At 38.4% G+C, this 26,073-nt stretch overlaps 1 protein-coding gene across 7 annotated transcripts in view; it reads left to right on the plus strand.

Moving 5' to 3' along the window:
* Ralgapa1 (Ral GTPase activating protein catalytic subunit alpha 1) overlaps nt 1-26,073 on the plus strand; it is a 217,023-nt gene that overhangs the window by 153,001 nt on the left and 37,949 nt on the right. For 4 of the 7 annotated variants that reach the window (XM_085697619.2, XM_085697622.2, XM_085697623.2 and 1 more), the window contains 2 exons: nt 9,049-9,172; nt 14,585-14,740. In XM_085697619.2, coding sequence (XP_085553745.1) covers nt 9,049-9,172; nt 14,585-14,740 — 280 coding nt within the window. Of the gene's footprint in view, nt 1-9,048; nt 9,173-14,584; nt 14,753-26,073 lie in introns of all 7 variants that reach the window. The other 3 variants (XM_085697620.2, XM_085697618.2, XM_087911799.1) reach the window with 1 other exon arrangement.

The raw sequence follows: 26,073 nt of genomic DNA on the forward strand, positions 1-26,073 counted from the left end.
TAGCCTACATTCAGGTACTCCTGTAGTTTGAATTTCTTAACTCATTGGTGTCTATTATATTTCAGCATAAAAACTGTATATATTTGGAAAGTTGGCACAGCAATTCCAAGAGCACTTGTTGTGCTTGCAGAGGACCCAGGTTTGATTTGCAATATCCACTAAATTTAATTCCAATTTAGGCATGTTTTAAAATCTGAGCAGTGTTAGGTTTGAAAATAAAATTGGTAAGAAAAGTATTAAGTATTTCCATGTGACATCTTGCTCAACAGCTTCTCTTGTTATTGACATCTTGTTGTCTTAGTGTGCAGCTTTAAAATTGACAAACCAATATTGAAACACAGTTATTAACTAGTATGTTAATAGCAATTTGTTTACTGAATAAGCATCAGTACAATCCAATTTTAGAGCTGCTTTTCATTTAATTTGATGAGTAAATGGCAACCTGATTTGTATAGCAACTGCAGCGTTTCTGATCCTAGCCAGCCGTGTGTGCAGGCTCTGTTTCTCTGTCGTGGCCTGCTCATTACTGCCTGTCTTTTAAATTCAGCTTCGTAGAATAGGGAGTCATATCTTGTGATTTTTGATTTGCCATATAATATGAGGCATTTTTAAGTAATTAAAATAGCCATTTGTGTATCTTTTGAATATACAATATCGAAAAGGATATTTTCAAATAATATTCAAATTTCAAATAATATTCAAAGATATTCAAATTTGTATAGGATTAAATAATGCCTTCTAAAATTTTCCTGTCTACCCAGAATCTCAGAGTGTAATTTGGAAATCAGGGCACAGTTATAATTAAGATAAGGTCATACTGGATTAAATTTGCTTTCAACTCTCGCTGCTGTTCTTATAAGAAGGAGACATGCACATAGAATGTAAGTGGCCAGGCAGATTCCCAGATACAGTAGAATGTGAGGAATGCAGAGGATTGCTACAGCCACCAGACAATGGGAAGGATTCTCACCCTCTTGCCTTCAGAGACAGCATTGTCAAAACCACCTAGTTCATATACTTTGTCACAGACATACTAGGAAATGAAATTCTTCGCCTGTCATTTTTTAAAGATATTTTTATTTCATATGTATAGTGTGTCTGCATATATGTATATGCAACATGTGTGTGCCTGTTGCTTGCACAGCCAGAAGAGGATGTTGGATGCCCTGGAACTGGTTGTAGCCTCTGTGTGGGTGCTGGGACTGAGCCTGAGTCATCGTAAAGAAGCTGATTCCTTTAACTGCTGAGCCATCTCTCCTGCCCATCTTTGCCAGTCTTTTCTGTTTTTCTTTTTAGTATTGCATTATAAGAGTTCTTTATACATTTCTAAATTCAAATTCTTCATTAGTTATAACTTACAAATATTTTTCTCATTATTTAGGTTGTCATTTCACTATTTTTGATATCATCTGTAGCACTATAAATTCAGGGCTGATAATGGCTTTTTTGTACTATGGTGGACATTAGTAAGGCTTCTTCTCGTCTAATAAAATTAAGACCTAACCTAATTCAAAGTCCTGGAATTTTTTCTGAGACTTTAATAGTTTCAGCTCTTATATTTAGGCCTATGATTCATTTTGGTTTAACTTTTCTTCATTCATTCATTCATTCATTTTCCCATTCAAAAATTTACACTTCCTCCCCTACTCCCATTCCCCCACTCAGCCTCCTCCCTCCCCCTCCCTCCTTAAGAGAGGGCAGGGAACTCTGCCCTTTGAGAAATCCAAGACCTTCTCCCCTACATCCAGGCCTAGGAAACTTTGCATCCAAATAGACTAGGGTCCCAAAAAGCCAGTACCTGCAGTAGAAACAAGTCCCAGTGCCTTTATCAATGGCTTCTCAGTCAGCCCTCATTTTCAGCCACATTCAGAGTCCAGTTTGATCGCATGCTCATTCAGTCCCGGTCCAGCTGGATTGGGTGAGCTCCCCTTAGAACAGACATACTGTCTCAGTGGGTGGACCAACCCCTCGTGGTTCAGACTTCCTTGTTCATCTTCTCCCTCCTTCTGCTCTTCAACTGGACCTTGGGGGCTCAGTCCGTTGCTCTGATGAGGGTCTCTGTCTCTATCTCCATCTGTCGCTGGACGAAAATTCTATGGTGATATTCAAGATAATCATCAGTGGGGCAAGGCCAGTTCAGGCACCCTCTACTCTGCTGCTCAAGGACCTAGCTGGGGACATCCCTGTGGACACCTGGGATCCCCTCTAGAGCCAAGTCTCTTGCCAACCCTAAAATGGCTCCCTTAGTGTAGATATCTTCTTCCCTGCTCCTATATCCACCCTTCCTCCATCTCCACCCTCCCACTCCCCCAAGCTCTCTCCAGTCTTTCCTTTCTCCCTTCTCTCTCCCCCTCTCTCCTTTCCCCAACCCCACCCTCACCCCTACCCCCACCCCGTGCTCCCAACTTTTGCCCAGCAATCTTGTTTGCTTCCAATTTTCAGGAGGATCTATATATGTTTTTCTTTGGGTTCACCTTGTTATTTGGCTTCTCTGGGCTTGTGAACTATAGGCTTAATGTCCTTTGTTTATGGCTAGAGTCCACTAATGAGTGAGTACATACCATATTCATCTTTTTGGGTCTGGGATATCTCACTCAGGATAGTGTTTTCTATTTCCATCCATTTGCATGCAAAATTCAAAATGTCATTATTTTTTACCACTGAGTAGTACTCTAATGTGTATATATTCCACAATTTCTTTATCCATTCTTCCATTGAGGGGCATCTAGGTTGTTTCCAGGATCTAGCAATTACAAATAGTGCTGCTATGAACATAGTTGAACAAATGCTTTTGTAGTATGATTGGGCATCTCTTGAGTATATTCCCAAGAGTGGTATTGCTAGATCTTGGGGTTTGATTTAATTTTTTTAAATGATGTAAGAGTTTGACTTTATTCTTTTCCCACACCACTTGTTAATGAGATTTTTTTTTCCTCACCTAATTTCGGTTTTACCATTATCAAAACACAACTGACCAACTAGACTTGGCAGTTGTATAGGGCAAACACTGGAGAGGCTGAGGCAAGTTTAAGGCTAGCCTATGCTCTGTAGTGAGTTCTAGGCTGGACTCAGCTCCATAGTGAGAGCTTTTCATTTCTAGGCATTTGATTGTTGTCAAATAGTACTACAGTACCTTGATTCATTTTGCCACAAGTTTTGAGACTATAAAGTGTGAGTCCTCCAGTGGATTTTGGTGGCGCACAGAAATCTCTGAGTTCAAGGCCAGCCTGGTCTAGAGTGAGTTCCAGGACATCCAAGGCTGTGTAGAGAAACCCTGCCTTAAAAAAGATTCCTTCAACTGTCAACTCTATTCTTTCTCAGTTCGTTCTGTCTATTGAGTCTATTACATTTTCCTCTGAATTTTAGAATCAGTTTGACAATTCTTGTAAGATGGAAAGCCCAGATTCCGACAGTGGCTGAACCGAATCTAAGCTTGTGGAGAGTACTCTCACATTAACAGTAGTAAGTCTTTGAGCCAGTGAATAGAAGAGTCCATTTGTTCAGGGTCTTAGCTTCTCTCAGCAGTGTTGTCTGGCTTTCAAAGTATTTATTTTATACATATTAGATTTATACCTAAATGTTTTATTCTTTTTTATATATCAGTACGAAAGTATTTCTTCTCTCTTTTGATCTTCCATTGCTAATATGTACAGGAATACACTGAAGTTTGTGTATGGACTGCATATCTTCCAAACTTACTGGATTCACTTAGTAATTCTAATAACTTTCTACTAGATTCTTGATTTTTTTTAGTTTAATTTTACTTTTCATTTGTGCATGTATGGATGTGTGTGTACAACTTCCAATAGTTAGTAGTCAGTTCTCTCCTTCCACAGTGGGCTGTGAGAACAGCACTTAGGTTGTCAGGCTTGGCAGCAAGCAGTTTTAATCACTGAGCAATCCTGCTGGTTTCAAGTCTTCTATGTATAAAATCATATCTACAAGTGGAAATAATGTGACATCTTCCTTTTGAGAAGATTACTATATAGTTAAAAATTTGCAGATATTCAGTTTTTTTCTTAAATTTAGTTTTAGCAGTATATATTTTTCTGGGAATTGTGTTTTTAATCTAATTTATCTATTGTCATACTGTCATGCATATTTATTAATAGTACCTTTATCTTTTTGTGTAAAGTATGGTTTTGGTAACATGACTCCTTTTTCTTATTTTAACTTTTTATTGTGTAGGGAGAGGGTGAGGGCGAGATAGAGATGAGGGGGCAAGATAAAAGGACAACTTTTTGGGAGTTACTTCTCTCCAATCTTTCTGTAGGTGCCAAGGACTAGACTCGGGCTGTCTGACTTGTGTTGTTAGCTTTTGCCCACTGAGCCATCTTGCCTGCTCTGAATTCTTTTTTCCTTCAACTAGATAAAAATATTAAGAAAAGTTGGTTAGCTATCTTAAAGAACTAACCTTGGTTTCACAGCTTTTTCTTTATTGTCTGAGGTTAATATGTTAGTGTAGCATTGGTAGAATCATTTCAGCTCTACAGTTTGCATGGTGTCTTCCCATTTTGTTTTCATTTTTATCTGCAGTTTGAATTAGAAGTTTACTAGTGGAGGCTGGAGAGAGGATTCAGCGGTTAACTACACATGTGTTGCTCCCACAGAGTCTAGGTTTGGCTCATAGCACTCACATGGCTGCAACTCTAGTTCCAGGAATCCACCTCTCTCTTCTGCCCTCCTCAGGCACTGCTTGCATATGGTGTATAAACATGCAGGCAAAAAATATTCACACAGGACTGGTACTGAACGAGCATGGGATCAAAATGAACCCTCTGAATGTGGCTCACAATTGAGGCATACTGAGAAACCAACGATAATGGCACTGGGATTTGTCTCTACTGCATGTACTGGCTTTTTGGGATCCTATTCTATTTGGATGCATACCTTCCTAAGCCAGAATGGAGTGGGGAGGGCCTTGGACTGCCCACAGGGCAGGGTACCCTGCCCTCTCTTAGGACTGGAGGGGGAGGGGGAAAGATTTTCTGTTTCTTTATGCCTTTAGGACACATTAGGCTAGAATTTTTTAAATAGTAACTTTCACCAGTTAAATTGGGTTTTACTTGCAAAAAAAGCCATCCAGATCTATACTCTGCAATTCTGGCTCCCCCACCCCCTGCCACTTTGCTCACCCAGTTACACTTGACTGCTTAGACTGGATTATGCTAACACTCTATTGAGCACATTGAAAGTTTCCCTGTGTCTTTACACAGGGAATGAAATGAAATGAAATGAAATGAAATGAAATACCACCAGTGACAGACCCTTGCTGAAGCTTCTGTGTTGCTCACACAGAAACTTGTAGTCATGGCTTAACTCTTCAAAATGTGTTGGAAAGTCTGGCTGCAGACTTCAGTTTTAAATATTTGTTTGTATCTCTTTGTTGGTATCTGTGATCAATTTTTTTTTATTCTTACATAATTTGGCAACAAAATTTACTTCTGATACAATTTTAAAGTCAGTAAGTACGTTTGAGTCCTTCCAGGTTTTTTGTTTTTTGTTTTCTTCTGTTTTTGTTTTTTTTGGTACTAAAGTTTGCCAACATTCATCAAACATAGATGGTTTAGCTCGCCTGAGTTGCTAGATGTCTTATTAGAAGTTTGCCTTTATGAACACTTTTAAATTCAGAGAAAACTAAAAGTTTAATGTCCAGGAATTTGGCAGTTAATCCATGCAGGTGTGTGTGTGTGTGTGTGTGTGTGTGTGTGTGTGTGTGTTCATGTTCTGTTGTTATATGCAGTTTTGGTGAACACACTCCCTACTGATGGTTGCTTAATTCTAAAACTGTCCCTTTAATGCTGAGATTCAGTCACACTGCACAATGATCAATTCTTTAGATGATTCATGCATTCATATATATATCTATCCTTGTCCGTACTCTGCCTTCATTTTCCAAATTCATATCTTTACCTAATTCATTATTACTTTTAGTTTTTCTTTTTTTATGCTTCCTTTTTTTATTTTTTTAAATTTATAAAAGTTTATTAATTTATAAAAGTTTCCATTTCCGCCCCTCCTCCCAACACCCTCCCACTCCCCCCACTCCCTCTCCTCCTCCCTCTTCATCCCTAAGAGCAGTCAGGGTTTCCTGCCCTGTGGGAAGTTCAAGTTCCTCCCCCCTCCCTCCAGGTCCAGGAAGGTGAGCATCCAAACAGACTGGATCCCAAAAATCCAGTATATGCAGAGGAAACAAGTTCCAGTGTCATTGTCAATGGCTTTTCAGAGAGACTCCGTGCCAGCCACATTCAGAGAATCCGGCCACATTCAGAGAATCTGGTTGGATCATGTGCTCGTTCAGTCCCAGTCCAACTGGCCTTGGTGAATTCTCATTAGATCAGCCCCTTTGTATCAGTGGGTGAACGCACTCCTCACGGTCCTGCCTTTCTTGTTCATGTTCTCCGTCCTTCTGCTCCTCATTTAGACCTTGGGGGCTCAGTCCAGTGCTCCAATGTGGGTCTCTGTCTCAATCTCCATCCATCAACGGGTGAAGGATCCCTCTGATCTTGCCTTCTTTGCTCATGTTCTCTTTCCTTCTGCTTCTTATTTGGACCTAGGGAGTTAAGTCCAGTGTTCCAATGTGGGTCTCTGTCTCAATCTCCATCCATCGCCAGAGGAAGGTTCTATGGTGATATGCAAAATATTCATCGGCCAAGGCCGGTTCAGGCACCCTCTCCTCTGTCCAGAGAACAATCTGGGGATCTCTCCTTGAACCTGGGATCCCCTTTATAATCAAGTCTCTTGTAAACCCTAAAATGACTCCCTTAGTTGAGGAATATACTTCCCTGATCACATATCCATCCTTCCTCCCTCCCCCCCATCCCAATCCCCCGAGCTTTCCCCATTCCTTCCCTACTCCCTTCTCTCTAACCCTCTCCCCTTCCAACAACCCCCCACCCCCCCATGCACCCGAGGTTGCCTGGCACTCTTGTCTACTTCCAATCTCCAGGAGGAAAACTGCATGATTTTCTTCAGGTTCACCTTCTTATTTAGCTTCTCTAGGATCACGAATAATAGGCTCAAAGACCTTTAATTATGGCTAGAATCCACTTATGAGTGAATACATACCATATTCCTCTTTTTGGGTCTGAGTTACCTCACTCAGTAAAGCGTTTTCTATGTCCATCCATTTGCATGCAAAATTCAAGATGTCATTGTTTTTTACCGCTGTGTAAAACTCTAATGTATATTTGTTCCACACCTTTTTTAACCATTCTTCTATTGAGGGGCACCTAGGTTGTTTCCAGGTTCTGGCTATTACAAATAGTGCTGCTATGAACATAGTTGAACAAATGCTTTTGTGATATGATAGGGCATCTCTTGGGTATATTCCCAAGAGTGGAATTGCTGGGTCTTGAGGGAGGTTGACTCCCAGTTTCCTGAGAAACTGTCACACTGATTTCCACAGTGGCTGCACAAGTATGCATTCCCACCAACAATGGATGAGAGTTCCCCTCTCTCCACATCCTCTCCAGCATAGGCTATCATTGGTGTTTTTGACTTTAGCTAATCTGATCAGTGTAAAATGGTATCTCATAGTTGTTTTGATTTGAAGAGATGAAGATGGACATTTCATACTCATAACAGGAACAATTCATCAGGAGGAAGTCTCAATCCTGAATATCTATGCCCCTAATATAAAAGCACCCACTTATGTAAAAGAAAAACTTTTAGAACTCAAGGCAGTCATCAAACCACACACACTAATAGTAGGAGACTTCAACACACCACTCTCACCAATGAACAGGTCAATCAGACAGAAACTCAACAGAGAAATAAGAGAATTACTAGAGGTAATGAATCAAATGGACTTAACAGATATCTATAGAACATTCCACCCAAATAGGAAAGAATATACCTTCTTCTCTGCAGCTCATGGAACCTTCTCGAAAATTGACCACATTCTTGGTAACAAAGCAAACTTCCACAGATACAAAAAAAAATATTAGTAACCACCTGTGTCTTGTCGGATCACCATGGAATAAAGTTAGAATTCAATAACAATTCGAACACCAGAAAGCCTACAAACGCGTGGAATTTGAACAGTCAACTACTGAATCATCCCTGGGTCAAGGAAGAAATAAAGAAAGAAATTAAAGTCTTCCTTGAATATAATGAAAATAAAGACACAACATACTCAAACCTATGGGACACTATGAAAGCAGTGCTAAGAAGAAAGTTCATAGCACTAAGTTCCCAATTAAAGAAAACGGAGAAAGCACACATTGGAGACTTAGCAGCACACCTGAAAGCTCTAGAAAAAAAAGAAGTAGAAGACTGGAAATAATCAAACTGAGGGCTGAAATCAACAAAATAGAAACACAGAAAACAATCCAAAGAATCAACGAAACAAAAAGTTGGTTCTTGGAGAAAATCAACAAGATTGACAAACCCCTAGCCAAACTAATCAAACGGCAGAGAGAGAGCACTCAAATTAATAAGATCAGAATTGAAAAGGGGGACATAACAACAGACACAGAGGAAATTCAGAGAATCATTAGATCTTACTACGAAAGTTTATATGCCACAAAGTTGGAAAATGTACAAGAAATGGATTGGTTTTTAGATAAATACCATTTACCAAAGTTAAATCAAGACCAGGTGAACAATCTAAATAGACCTGTTCGTCACGAAGAATTAGAAGCTGTTATCAAAAACTTCCCGACCAAAAAAAGCCCAGGGCCAGATGGTTTCAATGCAGAATTCTACCAGAACTTCCAAGAAGAGCTGATACCTATACTCCTTAGGGTATTTCACAATATAGAAACAGAAGAGTCATTGCCAAACTCTTTTTATGAAGCTACAGTTACCCTGATACCAAAACCACACAAAGACACAACCAAGAAAGAGAATTACAGGCCTATCTCACTCATGAACTTTTAGTTTTTCCAGTCAGAAGTAACCATGCCTTTCTTCTGGTCCAGTGGCAATTTTGTTACTTTTTTGATTCCTTTATTTAAATTGCAATTAGTTATCTTCTTCTGTAGACTATAGTGTCTAAGTCTTTTTCATGCAGATAAATGACTATATAACCTTTTGTTTTTGTAGCCGAGAGACACACAAGATTGCAGTATTTTACGTTGCTGAAGGACAAGAAGATAAATACTCCATTCTCACCAATGTAGGAGGAAGCCAAGCATATGAAGATTTTGTAGCTGGTCTTGGATGGGAGGTATTGTTTTTAGGTTATACCCACCATCATTTTATATTTAGCCCTCAGTCAACCTTCAGATACCAGAATCCAAGGATGTTCCAGTCCCTCATACAAAACAGTGGAATACTTGCCTAAAACTAATGTGTAGCCCCCTGTATACTTTAAAGCATACCTAAGTTACTTATCCAAAGTAGTCTAAATTCTGTATATTCCATTGCTCTGCTATACTGTTTAAGAAATAATTACAAGAGGGACTGGGAAGATGCATCAGTTGCTCGCGAGCTTACCTAGCAAGCATGAGGACCTGAGTTTGGATCCCTAGCACCCATATAAAAGGTAGGCACAGCGGAGGAGTCTGTAACACAGCACTGGGAGAATAGAGACAAACAGATCCTGATTGCTCACTAGCTAGCCAAATCCACAAACTCCAGGTTCAACAAATGACTTTGGTTTTGATGGATGTATATTTAAAGCAGTATCATAGAAATAATAACCTTGGTAACTGTTTAAATTTACAATATTTTTTTTTCTTATAGTTGACAGTTATTTCACAAAATTTTTATTGAGGGTATCTGGTAAAGTTGTTGAAGACCATTGAACTAGGCAACAAACTTGTCGAGGGCTGGCACTCTGTCTTACTGAATTCTGCTTTTAATACCAGTACTTTCCACAGTGTCTTAATATATCAGCTTTTCTTATCCTACTCTATATTTATTACATGAGTTACCAGCTAGTTTACCTTATGTGGATTATGTAAGCTCTCTAAGCCTCTATACTTACAATGTACTTTGTTACCCAGCAGAGATGACAAAAAATTCAGTTAAGATGATATATGTAAATATGCCTTAAAAACATAACAAATGGATTTTTTTGTATTGAAGAACTATAGAATCATTACTAAGAGAGGGATACATGAGAAGAAGAGCAAATTGGGAGGGCTATATATACCTTCTGATTTCAAATTTGCTACTAAGCAATATTAATCAAGATAGTATGGTATTAGCAAAAGGATAAATATACAGATCAGTGGAATAGAACATAGAGTACACATGTTTATAGTCAATGATTTTTTTACCTAGACTGTCCAGTGGAGAATGAATAATCTTTTCAACAAATGTTGCTGACATAACCAGATAGCCATAACCCGCCCCCCCCCCCACACACACACACATACGTAAAAAGTCAGGAGCCTGGAGAGATGACTCAGCAGTTAAGAGAGTGATTCCCAGCACCCATGTTGGGAAGTCTCACAAGTACCTGTAGCTCAAGTTCCACAGTATCCAACAACCCTCCACTAGCCTCTACAGGGCCTGGCCATCATTGCACATACTCCCCCACACACACGTGTACACAAACACTAACAACATCGGCATACACACATAACTAAAAATAAAGTAATTTTTAAGTGAAGTCAAACAATACTATATATAAGAATTAACTCACAATGGGTCAAAGACCTAAAGTTATAAAACACTTAGAAGATAATATGGGTGCAAGTATTTATGACCTTGGATTTGATAAAGATTTCTTAGATCTAAAACTAAAAGCATGAGCAAGGAGGAAAAGAACACTCATCAAAATTACAGTTTTTGTACTTCAAAGGACCCCACAAAGTGAAAAACTCCACAGATTGGAGGATGTAATTGCAAATTCTGTATTTGAGAAGACATTTGTACATAGAATATTTGAAGAACTCATACAAGTTAAAAAAAAGTAGCATGTGATTCAGTTAAAAAAAAGTAAATGCCCAAAATCTTTACCAGGGGACATGCCAACATAGATGAAAGAAGATTTCACAAAATTTCCCCCAGATAAATAACAACAGGCAGTCAGTGACTGCTGAGGGAGGAAAAATAACAGGTTTTTGCTTTTGTTGTTTGTTTTCAGGTATAGGACCACAATCCTAAGTGGTCATACCTGTCTAAACATTCAAACATGGGAGACACTGATTGGACTCAGAATAACAAAAATAAAGAAAAAGCACTCATGAATTCAAGAAGAGATTATTGAGGGGACATAGAGGAGTTTTGGAGGAAAGGGGTGAAAATAATGCAAATGTACTCATGTATGAAATCCTCCAATTAAAAAAAAATGGCCACAGGACCATGATAGATATATTCCAAAGATAGGTAAATATTTAGTAAATACATGAAAAGACTCTTGATATCATGAGCCATCAGGGAAGAAAAGGAGGAAACCACAATGAGTATCTCTTCACACCCAGAAGCATGGTTAGATTTAAAAAGTCAAGTAATACCTTTGGCTCAGATTTAGAGCAGTCTGAATTCTCATATTCTGCTGGAGGAGACATAACATCTGTAACGTAGTTGATTGGGTAGTTAAGCATAAAGGCGCCATATGTCCAAGTTAGGGTTACTATAGCTGTGATGAAACACTATGACCAAAGCAACTTGGATTTGCCTGACTTACACTTCCACATCACTGTTCGTCACTGAAGGAGGTCAGAACAGGAACTCAAACAGAGCAGGAACCTTGAGGCAAGAGTTGATGTAGAGGCCATGAAGAGGACTGCTGCTTCCTGGCTTGTTCCTCATAACTTGCTCTGCCTGCTTTCACATAGAACCTAGAACCACCAGCCCAAGGATGCCACCACCTACAATGGGCTGGGCCCTCCCTGATCAATCATTAATTAAGAAAATGCCCTACAGCCAGATCTTATGAAGGCATTTTCTCATTTAAGGTTCCCTCCTTTCAGATAACTCCAGGTTGTGTCAGGTTGACATAAAACTAGCCAGGATACCTTGTAACAAAATAGTTCTGCTGTATGCATACCCAGGAAAAGTAAAAGTTAGAACTTATACAAAACTTAAAAATCTGTGGTCATTACTGCATAATGCAAAATGGCAAAACAACCCATTTCTATGTCCATTAGTGAGTGAATGGGCAAACAGATGTAGTGTATTGCAACTAGCGAGTATTAGCCAGAAAAAGGAATGAATGTTGTGGTGCTTAATTTTAATTGTCAACCTGATGAGATTTAGAATCACCGTGGAAACAAATTCTGGACATGAGGAGCCTTTTAATCTAGATTAATGGAGGAGGGAAACTCCACTCTAAATTTTGGTGATATCATTCCATGGGTTGGGGTCCCAGATGGAATAAAAGGGGAAAGCAAGCTGAGCAGAGCGTTCATTGCACTCTGCTTCGATTGGGGATGCAGTGTGCCTCAGCTGAAGAGCCAGTAACCTAAACCATATAGACACCTATAAAAGCCAGATGACCAGGAAAGGAGCCCCTGGAGAAACTGCACATATACACCGAAGATCAGATAGGAAACCTAGACTTCCATCTTCACAAGGCAGTAATGAGAAGCTCTCCACACTGAGGTACTCTCAGATGGCATCAGAGAAGGCCAAGAAAGCCAATGATTTTGTCTCTTACCAGAACAATTTCTTACCTTCTATGCATTAGATAGGTCAAGGGAACCATCCAGTGCTACAGCCCTGATACTGACACATATTATATATTGTATCATGACCTAAAATGTTTCCAAATCTTCATACAGATCAATTGATAGGTTTTTAAATATAATCGAAGTGCAGTTAAATTTTGTGATTTTTATTTTTCAAATTTTTTTATTCTAGTCTGTAATGGGTATTAGGAAGACAGTTTTATGAGTAAATATGAGACATCTAATTGATCATTTTTGAAGTTGACATTGTTTTAATATTCTTCCAAATCATCTCAGATTTGATTTTTACTCTGATCTTAGTGACCCTGCAAAGCATTTCTAGTTTACTCTTAAAACCTAGTTGGCTAATGTAAGTTAATAGTAAACAACAGCTGCTTTCTTTCTTAATTAACTTCTACTAGTTAGAGTTCCTTAAATACTTTTTTTTAAAAAAAAAAATTACTGGTGTGAAAAATCACCTCTAATAAAGTTGCCTCATGGTATATGTGGGGATTGGTCTGAGAACCCCCTTCAGATACCAAAAATCCACAATAGTCACATCCTTAATATAAAAATGACAGCATAATGCACATTTTCCTGAATGATATATGGATTACTCATAATACCCAATAAAATGTAACGTTGTGTAAATAGTTGTTACATCAGGCCATGTGTGGTAGCACATGCCTTTGAGCCCATCGTTTGGGAGGTATAGACAGGAAATTAGGAGTTAAAGGCCAGCCAGCCTGGGCTATGTGAGACCCTGTGTCAAACTAGTTGCCGTACTATGTAAGTTTGTACCTGTTTAGTACAAGCTCTTTTTTCTCTGAATACCTTCAATCCGTAGTTGGTTTAGTCTGTAGATGTGGACCCCACAGAGACAGAGAGCTAGCTGTAATGTTAGATTTAATATTGGCCAGTAGCATATAAAAGACCTTCTTCCTTTTTCCCCTTTTATTGAAAATGGATTTTTTTCTCACATACTATATCCTGATTATGTTTCTCACATACTATATCCTGATACTATATCCCTCCCTCTACTCCTAGTTCCTCCCACCTCCCCTCCTATCCAGATCCACCCCTTTTCTACCTCATTAAAAAACAGGTTTCTAGGGGATAATAATAAAATTTAATAGAAGATAAAACAAAAACTAACACATCAGAATAAGACAAAACAAACCAGAAGGTAAATAGCCTAAAAGAAGGCACAAGAAACAACGACCCACTCATTCACACATTTAAGAATCCCATAAAACAAAACAAAAGAAAATAAAAAAAATCCACTAAACTGGAAGCTGTTATATAATATGCAAAGGACCTGTTGGGTAAAAGAATAATAAGATGAAAATATTTTAAAACATTAAAAAAGTTCTGACATATTCCTGAGACAAGGAATTTCCAAAGATACCATTGAGTTTATTTTCCCCTGTCCATTTACTGCTGCCCATGCAACATACCTTAACAACAATTGGTTTCCCCAGTGAGACTTTTCTTGGAGAAAATTGGCTTTTCATTTGCAAGTGTTTATCAGTTGGACATGGATTCTGAGTTAGGGATGGGGCCACGTACCCACTCCTTTCAGCTCGAGGACTCCACGTGCAGGCCTTGTGCATGCTGCTTCAGTCTCTGAGTTCACACGTGGGTCAGTCTTGCTGATTTAGAGGCCTTGTTCTCCTGATGTCCTCCATCTCCTCTGGCTCTTACACTTTCTACGCCCTCTTCTGTGGGATTCCCTGAGCCCCGAGGGAAGGGATTTGATGGATATTGTGTGTTTAGGGCTGAGTGCTCCCAGGTCTCATTCTCTACATACTGTCCAGCTGTGGGTCTCCGTATTTGTTCCCATCCGCTACAGGAAGAAGCTTCTCTGATGATGGCTGAGCAGACACTGATCTATGAGTTTAGCAGAATGAAAAGACTTTATTCCTAACATCTTTGTAGATTGTTTTTTTTTTCTTTTTCCACAGTGTTTCTGTGATTTTGTTGTTGATGATGCTTATGTAATTCTTCATTGTTCCTAGGTAAATCTTACCAATCACTGTGGTTTCATGGGAGGACTACAAAAGAACAAAAGCACTGGACTGACCACACCATACTTTGCTACCTCTACAGTAGAAGTGATATTTCATGTATCAACAAGAATGCCTTCTGATTCTGATGACTCTCTGACCAAAAAAGTAAGTGCTAAGGTAAAGTACTTTGAAGTTAAATCTTATTAGTTAAGAAAATTAACACATAAAATACTAACATCCAATTGATAGAGCCCTGCTAAAGGATGGAGAGCTTGTTTCTTTAACCAATGACTTTTAATCACTTTTGTCTATTGTTTCTGTTAGTGTGCACTTGTGCACAAGTATAGAAGAGGCCAGGAGAGGCTCTCAGATCTCCCTGGAACTGGAGTTAAGGACACTTGTGAGCCACCCAGTGTGGCTGCTGAGAACTGAACTCAGGTCCTCTGGAAGAGCAGTAAGTGCTCTTAGCCACAATCTCTTTAGCTTACTTTGCTGTTTTTAATAAATTTTATTTTGTATATTTGTAGTTTACAGCATTTTGGTTAGAAAATACATATAAGTGATAAATTATTTCTGTGATGAGGCAAATAAACTTTTCCATCATCTATTAAGTAGCTACTTTTCTGTGGTAATACAGCTAAAATGTCTTTGAAGACAAAAGTCTCATTGTTGAACCAATCCTCTTGTTCACTAGATCCCTAGATGTGTTAACCTATACACCTGCTACTTTGTATTCTTCAGCCTTTATCTCCCCATTCCCTCCCTAACTGAATTGCTGGTTTTGGTTTGGTTTTGATTTTGTATTCATTTGGTATGTGTCCTTTGTTTTTCTGTTTGTTTGTGGACACAGTTTTGCTGTGTAGTTCAAACTGTCCCTGAACTCATGATCTTTTTGCCCAGTATCTTGAGTATTGGGATTATAAGTATATACCAAAACAAATCTGGCTTATTATTATATGTTTGTATATTTGATTTTTTTAAATTCTGTACATAAACAAGGTCAAATTTTTCTTTGTTTGACTTATTTCTCTTAGCATAATCTCAGGTTTTTCTGTGTTGTAGTAAATGGCAGAATCTTCTTTTTTAAAGCTAATCAGCAGTTCAACCCACACAATCACATTTTCTTTATCCATTACTCATGAGTGGATCCTGTCCTGCTTTCATTTCTGTTGTTGTGATAAAAATTAGGGAAGAAACGGTCTATTTTAGTTCATAATTCCAAGTTACAGTCCATCATTGTGAAGAAGTCAAGGCAGGAACTTCAGACAGCCGGTCACATCATCCACAGTCAAGAGCAGAGAGCAATGATGCACACATGTGCACCCACATGCTTGCTTCTACTTAACTTAATTTTTCCAGTCTTAATAGTTCAGGAACCCCTGTCTATGGACTGGTGCATCCCACAGTGGGCTGGTCCTTTCCTCATGAGTTTACTTAAGACAATTCCCCACAGGCATACCCACAGGTCAACCCAGTCCTTCATTGAGACTCTCTTCTGAGGTAATTCTAGGTTGTGTCAGACTGATCGATAAAGCCAGCTATTACAGATCTATAAGATGTTCCATTTCCTAGTTTTTATGAATATTCTGCAAGAAACCTGGGAGTGTGGATACCTTTATGAGATCATAGCCTAGTTCACTTTGTCAACTTAATACAGCCTACAATCATTGAGAAGAAAGCTTCTGTTGAAGAATTGCCTAGATCACATTAACCTGTGAAACATGTCTTTGGGAGACGTGGTTATTATTATTATTGATATAGGAGGGCCTACCCACTCTATATTCTTGGCAGATTGTTCTGGACTGAATACAAAAACTAGCTAAGACTGGACCGGAGCTGACGGGGAGTATTTCCTATAATTTTTGCTGTATTTTCTTGTCTGTAAATAGTTCATGTTTGAATTCCTGCCCTGTTTCCTTTGGGAATATGAGGAAACTTTATAAGCTGTAAGCTACAATAAATCCTTTCCTCTGTTAAGTTGCTTTGGGTCCGAGGGTTTTCTCACACTGACAGAAAGGAAGCTGGAGCAGGTGGTGGCCTCACCTCTTTGTGCATGTCCTCAGGGAGATCGGTAGTTCACATGCAGTTCTCTTCTTAGTAGTCTATACTGTGTTCCGTGATTGCTCCATTCCTACACCCTGCACCGCAGTGCTTTCCTCTGTTTATAATAGCCGCCCATCAAAGCTTGTCATTATTTTAATTTCACATTCACAGGAAATAACTTCCTGACCCTGACCACCTACCTTTCCATACACCTCTTTGGTTTAACTTCTCTTTGGAGAAATATGTGTTCTGGTCTTTTGCCCATTTTTTACTGTCTGATTATTTTTCTGCCTGTTGAGTTGTAAATGTTCTTTATAAATTTGGATAGTAACCCTTTATCAGATATGTGGTTTGCAGATTGTTTGGTTTTATCCAGTTGGTAGGTTGCCTTTCTTTCCTTTTGACTTTGATCATTTTGGTTTTGTGGTACATGTATTTGATGTGACAAACCAAAAACAAAACAAAACAATTGCTAAAACCAGTGTCAAGTATCTGTCCCCATATGTCATTTCAGGACTTAGATTTAGGTCTTTTATCTACTTTGAGTTTATTTTTGTGAATGGTGGAAAATACAAATCTCATTTCATTAGTTTGTATGTGGAAATCTAGGTTTTTCATTCCATTTATTGAAGAGATTATCCTCCTCACATGTATTATTGGTATCCATATTGAGACTTTTATACTTGTTTACTCATTTTCTATTCTGTTACCTCGGTCTACACATCTATTTTCTTGACAGTACCATCCTGTGTAATGCGAATTGATCTTAATAAAAACCCAGAGTCAGAATGGAGTACTACACAGCAGAAAAAAATAATGACATTTTGAATTTTATAGGAAAATGGATGGAGCTAGAAAACATTATTTTGAGTGAGGCAACCCAGACAGAGAAAGACAATTATCACATGGACTCACTCATAGGTGGTTTTTAAACATAAAGCAAAGAAAGTCAGCCTACAAACCACAATCCCAGAGAACTTAGACAACAATGAGGACACTAAGAGAGACTTACATAGATCTAATCTACATGGAAAGTAGAAAGTAGAAAAAGACAACATCTCCTGAGTAAATTGGGAGCATGGGGACCTTGGGCAATGGTTGGAGGGGAGCAGAGAAAAATGTAGAGCTCAATAAAAATCAATCAAAAAAAAAAACCCACAGTCAGATATTAGGAGGTAAAAGCTGAAAGATCAGAGAAGCAGAGCGGTCAGCCACTAGAGAGACCTTTTACCTCTACCAGCGCTCAGACCGAAGGGGTGATCCTGTCCTCAGACTGCTTCCTCTGACTGCAACCTCAGACTGACTGTTTTAGACTTCATCTAAGCTCCTATCTCCTCCCACTTTATATTCCTCTCTCTGTCCAACCGTATCACTCCTGTTTCCACCTCCCTAGTGCTAGGATTAAAGACTTGAGATCCCAAGTACTGGGATCACCTTTATATGAACTCTATTTCTCTTATAGATTGGATGAATTTTGTATAGCCCAGGGTGGCCTTGAACTAACAGGGATTCATCTGCCTTTGTCTCCTGAGTTCTGGCATTAAAGGTATGTATTACCACTGCCTGGCCTCTAGTGGCTTAGCTCTGTACTCTGATCTTCAGGCAAGCTTTATTCGTTAAAACACAAACAAACTATCTCTACAATCCTGATTACAGTATGGGGGGTATGTCTTAATTTTATCCATAAATTCTAGTTCATTTTTAATTCAGACCCTTGTTATTTCCTGAATTATTAGTGTCAGACAATAAGCATGTCTTTTTATGTTAGAGTACTTTAGACATCAGAAACAGGCCTCAGAAAGAAAAAAATAAAATTTTCTCTAACCTTTTGTCTTGGAAGTAGCCACAGATCATTATTTTGATATGATTTGTCTGCAAGTAAATCATAAGATCCCCATTTCGGAAGAGCTATCACTCCAAACCCATGGGAAAGGAATGCTTCACACAGAACAAGAATCACAGACAGACTTTACTGAGTTCCCCCACTTCACCTGGTACATTATTCTTATTCTTAATCCAATGACATTTCTGCAGTTCTTCAGTCATGGCTGTGCCATGGAGTCTCCACATATGAACTCAAAGGACAATGTTCAGAAAGTTTCTGGATAGCCAAACATGCAGGACTTTCTGGTGAATGGCATTACCAGAAACACCCCTTCTTCTGTGTCTTAGCCTGCACATTTACGGTGCCTAATCTTGATTGTCAGCTTGACTAGATTCAGAGGGATCGTTCTCAGGGCATTTTACTGAGGAGGGAAGATTCACCCCTCCTCAAATGCAGGTGTCATCATTTTCTAGGCTGCAGTCTTAGGCTGAAAACGCAGAAAGTGATAGTACTTCCTTTTCTCTGCTTTTGGTCAGCACTGTGATTCAAACCACTCAGCAGATAGGCCTATTTCTCAGCTCATTTCCTCTCACACCCTGTCTTTGCCCCATTACTTTCTGCCTCTATAATTTGCCCGTTCTAGAAGTATAATAAGTAGAGGCATACAATATTTGTCCTTTTGTACTGTCTTAGTTAGCTGAATGTTTTTAAGGTTTCATGTATGTTGTTGCACCTCAGAATTTCATTCTTTAATATGGCCAGATATCTAATTGTATGTATGTATGTACTGCATTTTGTTTATCTGTGTTTAGACATTTGGGTTATGTCCACCTTTTGACTATTGTGAATCATACTGCAATGAACATATCATACTGCTTAGATGCTGGTCTTTTGTTCGTTTGGCTATATGTCTAGGAATAACATTGTTGGGTTATGTTTGCACTCTATGTTGAACTTTTTGAGGATGTTCAACATCAGCTGTATCACTTTACATCCATGTCAGACATGCACAATGGTCCCAGCCTTTCCACATCATCACCAGTACTTGTTAATTTGAATCTTTTTAGAAAAAACTATAGACATTCTAATAAGTGCAAAGTAGTTAATTTGTTTGTTTATTTTGTGGCAGAATTTATCTATCTGTTCCCGGCTTTTCTTGAGCTCACTGTGCAACACACACTGGCCTCAAACCTCATGGTCTTCCTTCCTCTTTCTTCTTTTCCTTTAATTGATTGATATATTAAAAAAAAAACAACTCTTTTCTCATTTTACATTCCTCCCCGCCTCCTGCTCCCTTCACTTTTCTCCCCATTACACCCCATATCCACTCCTCAGAGAATTTCTGCATAATTTTACTTCACATTGATGTAACAGCTGACGACAGTGAGCATCTTCTCTTACTGTACTGAACAGTTGTTTATCTTCTTTGGAGAAATGTCTATCCAAGTCCTGTACTCATTTGTTCATATTTTTCTTATGTCATTTTAGGTGTTCTTTATATATTTTAGATAGTAATCCCTTATCCTATGATTGGTCAGTATGTATGGACTCCAATTTGATTTTTCTTTGTTGCTTTTGTTTTTAATGTCAATCCAAGAAATCATTGCCAAATCCACTACCATGGAGATGATTCTTAGTTTTCCTCAGAGAGCTTTATAGTTTTGCCTCTTAGTATCTAAGTTCTCTATTCATACTAAGATACAGATACTCTGTATCTGTAAATGCCTATCTTTTTCATCACTGTTTACAGAGAAACTGCTGCATTCTAGCTCATTAGTCTATATTTTCCATACTATTGATGGCTGTCACATTCTAATTTGAACTCAAGAAATATGAATCTTCCAGCTTTTTCTCAGGATTGTTTTGGCTTTAAACAGCTCTTAAAATTCTATATAAAAGCTTTAGAATGGGTTTTCTATTTCTATCCAGAATCTACTGGAATTCTTTCTTTTCTAATTACCAAGTAGAAAATGAGAAGTTATGACATTTTTATACATACGTATAGTGTTACTTTGGTTCCTCTGTTAAATTGTTGGGATTTTGATAGAGATATGTTGAACCTGTAGATAACATCAGGTAGATTTAATGTTGTGCCTTTGAGGTTTTTTTATTGCATTTCAGAGTTTATTTTGTGTACTTGTAATGACACAAACATGGAGGTCATTGAGAATCCGCTGTCTGCTTCCATCATGTGGGTCCCAGTGGTGCACCTTGACTCATCAGCCTGGCAACAGGAGTTTTTTTCTTGCCGAGCTACCTTTCTGGCCTGTTGTTTATGTATGTATGTATGTATGTTTGTTTGTTTGTTTGTTTGGGGTGTGTGTGTGTGTGTACACGTGTACATGAACACACGCTTGCCTGTATGCGTGTATGGAGAACAACTTGAGGAAGTTGGTTTTTCCTTCCACCATACGGATTCTCAAGGTTGAACTCAGGCTGTCGGGCTTGGCAGCAGGTGCCTTACCTGCTGAACCATCTTATCAGCACCTTCTAATTTTTTTTAATGTAATGGTAATAATTTTTAAACTTTTATAATATAGGCATGTGCATTACTGTTAAAATAAGTATTGTTGAAGAAATACCAGCCTAAATTAGCTTTTTATTTAAGGCAATTTTAAAGGGTTTGTCTGTTTTAAAATCCAACAGAAGATACAAATATAATCTCATAATTCAGTATTGCTACTCTAATCCTTTTTATAGACATCAAAAACAAAAATGTACTGTTTTTTTCCATATACTGATTTTCCCTTTTCTTTATTCTTTATGATGCTTCCTGTTAATATGCTCTTCAAGCATCCTAGTAATATTTTTTCTCAATAGCAGCTTTATATTTTAGTTTTATTATAATATCACTTTCTTTTTAACAGGTTAAATGTTTAAACTTAATCATAGAAGCCAGTTGTCTTATACCAGTTCTTCTTAATAAAAAATCACTTTCTGTATTGGTATTTTTTCTCCCGAATTTAATAAATTCCACATTAGTGGTAATAAGTTGAGGCCCAGAACATGTCCTATTACAAATGAACAATTGGATTTCATTAGGTTGTCCCCCCGTCCTTTGTCCATATATCTTCAGGTGTGTTAATCCATTCAGTAGACACATTAATGAGCACCGGTTGCAGTGTAATATTGGAGGAAGTAAAGCTTGTTGACCTCAACATGGAGTTTAATACCTCTAATTAAATTAGATAGTCGACAGTCAGTATAAAGAAATAGCCATGCCTCTGGCAAGCTAGAATTATTTATGACTCTGATTCTGTGTTTTAAACTTGGTTGAAGAAAAGTCATTTATATCCATTTTCTACAAACTAAGTTTAGTTCTGACTTTTTATTTTAAATATTATGTGGTACTTTTGTAAGTTATTTTTAAACATTTTATTTTCTCAGAATACAAAGTTAATGTCCCTGGATCTGTTTAAGTATAGCATTTGTGTGTGTGTGTAAAGTGAAGCAAGGTCTTTCAAAGCCCAAGATAATAGCAGCAGAGTTTTTGTAACATAAACTATACTTTTTGAACAAATTAGCCATTCAATCTAGTAAAATCTCTCTTAGGAATATTATGCTACTGTATCAAAAATCCTGATACGACCTCACTCTAAGCCATCCATTCTATAAATTATTTCTACCTGAGAAAGAGTGATGGAAAATGGTTAAAAATAATTTCCACTTAGCTGACTGTATTCACCCCTAAAAACGAAAAGTGCAGCAAGCATTGGTGTAAAGTGCTGAGCGGAGCCGCTCTCAGCTCCTCTGTCTCCTTGTCACAGCCACTTGCTGATACTCTGCTGCCAAGATAGCTGAATCATCCTTTTAGAAGTTTGATGAAGATCAGGTTGAGATAATTGTAAAATACTTAGTTGGACTCTTTAGACTCTCTTTCATTTTCTGAACCCCCAAAAGAGGAAAAAGAAGTACTCTGTTTAAGTCCATTTCCTTTGAAACATCACACTATTAGTGTGATGGACAACCCGTCATGTCTCTAGACTTGACCACAGTAGTTTTTCAATACGTGGGTCTTAAAGACTCTACTTGGTCCAGCTTGTATTTCAGATCTATTTTTATTTTAATTTTAAAATAAAATTAGCATTGAGAAACTTCCCAAAGGACTACAAGCTAAATATTATCTGTAAAATTAATTGGAAAGCAACTATGGAATAATATCAAAAAGGTTTTATTATTTCAGTAAAAATGGGGTTAATAATATAATTGATAGGCATTATTGGAATCGTCCTAGAGCTTCCTGTCGCTATGGTAAACTCCATGACTAAAAGCAGTGTGAAGGAGGAAAGGCTTGTATAAACCAGTCACAGTCCCTCCTTGAGGGAAGCCAGGCCAGGAGCTGAAGCAAAAGCAGGGCCCATGTAGGAACTCTCCTTAGTGACTTTCTTAGTTTTCTTTTTTTATACAAGACCAAACTGCCCAGGTGTGACAGTATCCATAGTGGGCTGGGCCCTCCCACATCAGTTATTACTCAAGAAAGTGCCCCACAGACATGTCTGCAGGTCAGTCTGAGGGAGGCATCTTTTCTGTTGATGTTCCGTCTTCCCAGATCGCCCAAGCTTTGTCAGGTTGACAAAAACAAACACAGAAATTCTGCTCATAGTTTCAGATCAAAAATACAACAATTAATGTTACAATCTTATTCAATATCATATAACCCCAGCTTTCTTAAGTGTACTCCTGATGAAAAAGACAGAGGATAGAAGTAATATCAGTAGTTCCATGCCAGCCTTTCTCACTACTGTGAACAGCATGATCTGGACAGGAAAGCAGTAAGTAGCTCCTCATTGCACACTGAGTAAGACTTAAGCGCAGTGTCCTGCACATGTGTGACCACCTGCCTGCTTAGCTGTCCGCTCACCTCTCCAGTCGTCTTTCTGTCCTGCTCATTTCACTTTTCTCATCGCCCTCCAAATCAAGTGCACTCCCCTGTCTGTGGCTGTAAATCCTGAACCGTTTGCTTAGTCTGCATTTCCCCAAGCTGCTTCGTTCTCACTGTCCTATTCTCACACTTGCATGACAGTTTCTCAGACAGCTCGTTCTAGCTAAAGACCTTCCTCTACTCAGGAAACGCTGTCCCTTTGCTCTATATTGCCTTTTTAAATCTGTGTGGTGTGTGTATGCACATGTGTGTGCATACTAGCAGTGCCTGCCACACATGCACATAGCCATCAGGAAACAACCCCAGATTGTCAGTCCTCACCTTCTACTTTGATTGAGTTGGGCTCTCTCATTCTGTCACTGTACTACACTGTACTGTAACCTGACTAGTTAGCTTCTGACTTTCCTGACTTCTGAGAATCTGGACGCATGTCCTCATGCTTACATGTTGAACACTGCCCTCTAAGTCATCTCCTTACCTTAGCATTTTTTCTTTATAGCACTTGTCACCATACAAAGTTATCATATTTGCTTATTTTATTTTTATTATTTAAAATATACATATATCATCTATATATTGGTTTTTCAAAACAGAGTTTCTCTGAGTAGCCCTGTCCATCCTGGAACTCACTGTGTAGACCAGGCTGGCCTCAAACTACCTCTGCCTCCCAAATGCTGGGATTAAAGGGTATTCCACCACTACCTGGCTACAATATAGTTTAATCCTATTTTCGCCCTTCCCAGATCCTCCACACCTCCGCCCAACTTCATGCTCTTTCTCTCTCTGAAAAAAAACCCAAAAAAAAGCAAACAAATTAAAAAATAATTTTTAAAAAATCCAAACAAAAGATAAAACACAGACAAAAAACAACCAACAATGGACTCCATTCTGCCTAGGCAACTACTACTCCTGGGCATGGAATCTATCTTGAAAGTATGATTAATATACAGTATCACTCCATTGGAGAAAACTGGCCTTCCCTTTCCCAGAAGGTATCAATTCCACTACTTGTTTATTCTTTATATACTTATTTTATTCCCCACATGTACACACTATAATACTAAGATCTACAAGAAAGGTAAAGACTTTCTTAAGTATTGAATTTCTAGAACCTAGAACTAAGCCTATTGGTGTAATGAACAAAAATGTTACTGAATCTAGCCAGGTGGTGATGGCACACGCCTTTAATCCCAGCACTCGGGAGGCTTTTAAGAATTTATTTTTCTTCTTGGAGAGAGGGCTCGATGAGTAAGAGCACTTGCTGCTCTTCCAAAGGACTAGAGTACAGTTCCCAGCACTCGGGTCATGTTGCCCACTACTGCCCAGCTCCAGTGCCCCTGGCTTCTGCGGTCACTGGCACCCATGCACATACCCATATGTGAATTAACACACATAACATAATTTAAGATAATAAAAATTAATCTTTGAAAAGAGAAACTTTTGTTTGTTTTTTTGGAGACAGGGTTTCTCTCTTTAGCCCTAACTGTCCTGGAACTCTCTTTGTAAATCAAGATGGCCTTGAACTTAGAGATCCACCTGCCTCTGCCTCAAGTGCTGGGATCCAGGACTTGGACCACCTGTTAAATATCCTGTTAAACTTTTCTTAATTGATTATAATGAATGACCCACATAGCTAATGAGTGTATGAAAATATGTAAACTATAAAATTATATATGATACTCAGGATGCTGAGGCAGCAAGATTGCCATAGTTCACTTTGAGGCCATCCTGGGGTACATAGTAAAACCCTATCTATCTCTGTGGGTGAGTGAAATAATGAGATTGGAGCAGTAAGAGTCCTGTTTGGATTTCCTCACAGGGGCTGTTTCTGCTTCCTTGGGTACTTTAACTCTTAGTTTAAATATTGTGTGTATACTTTAGCTTTTAGTGCAAGCGCCATTATAGACTGCTCTCCTTTGCTATTTATATTCAGAAAAAAAACTGTTTGGAACGTTGTCTGTAACTTATTTGGTGTTTGTTTGCTTATTTTACTGTTGTTTTCATGGAACCCAAGGCTTTGAGCTCAGAGATCACATTTGTCAGTCCTCAGAGCATTTGCAAAAGCTAGCATGGTGCATACAGACAGCTTTCAGACTCACCTAGTAATAAAAGAAAGAAGGTAGGTTGAAAGGAAGTAAGGAAGGATAGAAGAGAGAAGACCTTTTTAAGAATTCATGAACTAGTTTGGGTATGTGGATGAATTATCTAATGTAGAACACCTGGAGAGGAAATAGGAAGGAAAGAACAAAAACTAACACTTTTTTCAAATGGAGAGCTTGTTGGAGGTGTAGTGATGCAGCCAGTAGGATCAGCGAAGACTCGAGTTTTGATTGAGAGAGTGTAATTAGTTGGTTCCTGCTTTTAACAGAAATGGGGGAGTTGGCCAGGCAATGGTGCCTACATCTTTAATCCCAGCACTTGGAAGGTAGAAGCAGGTGAATCTCTCTGAGTTCGAGGCCAGCTGTTTCTGTCATTACTTTTTTTCGGAAGTCACTTTCTTGCACTTCATGCTTACTCAGTTAATATTATTTCCTTCTCAGGTCTCTGAGGCAGTTGAAGATTAGATAGTTATAGTCTCCTTATTTACGGTATTCAGAAAAATCCACTAAAGAAATGTAAAGTATATAAAATGGAGAGATATCAAAAGATAGTTTGGGATGGTAAGGTAAGTTGTGGTAAAGTAAATTGGGTTCCAAAATTTGGACTCACCAAGATAGGATAGATGTGAAGTATTTTCTCTGAATTTGT

This window comes from Myodes glareolus, chromosome 11 (genome assembly GCF_982192425.1).
Source record: "Myodes glareolus chromosome 11, mMyoGla1.1, whole genome shotgun sequence".
NCBI classification, from domain to species: domain Eukaryota; kingdom Metazoa; phylum Chordata; class Mammalia; order Rodentia; family Cricetidae; genus Myodes; species Myodes glareolus.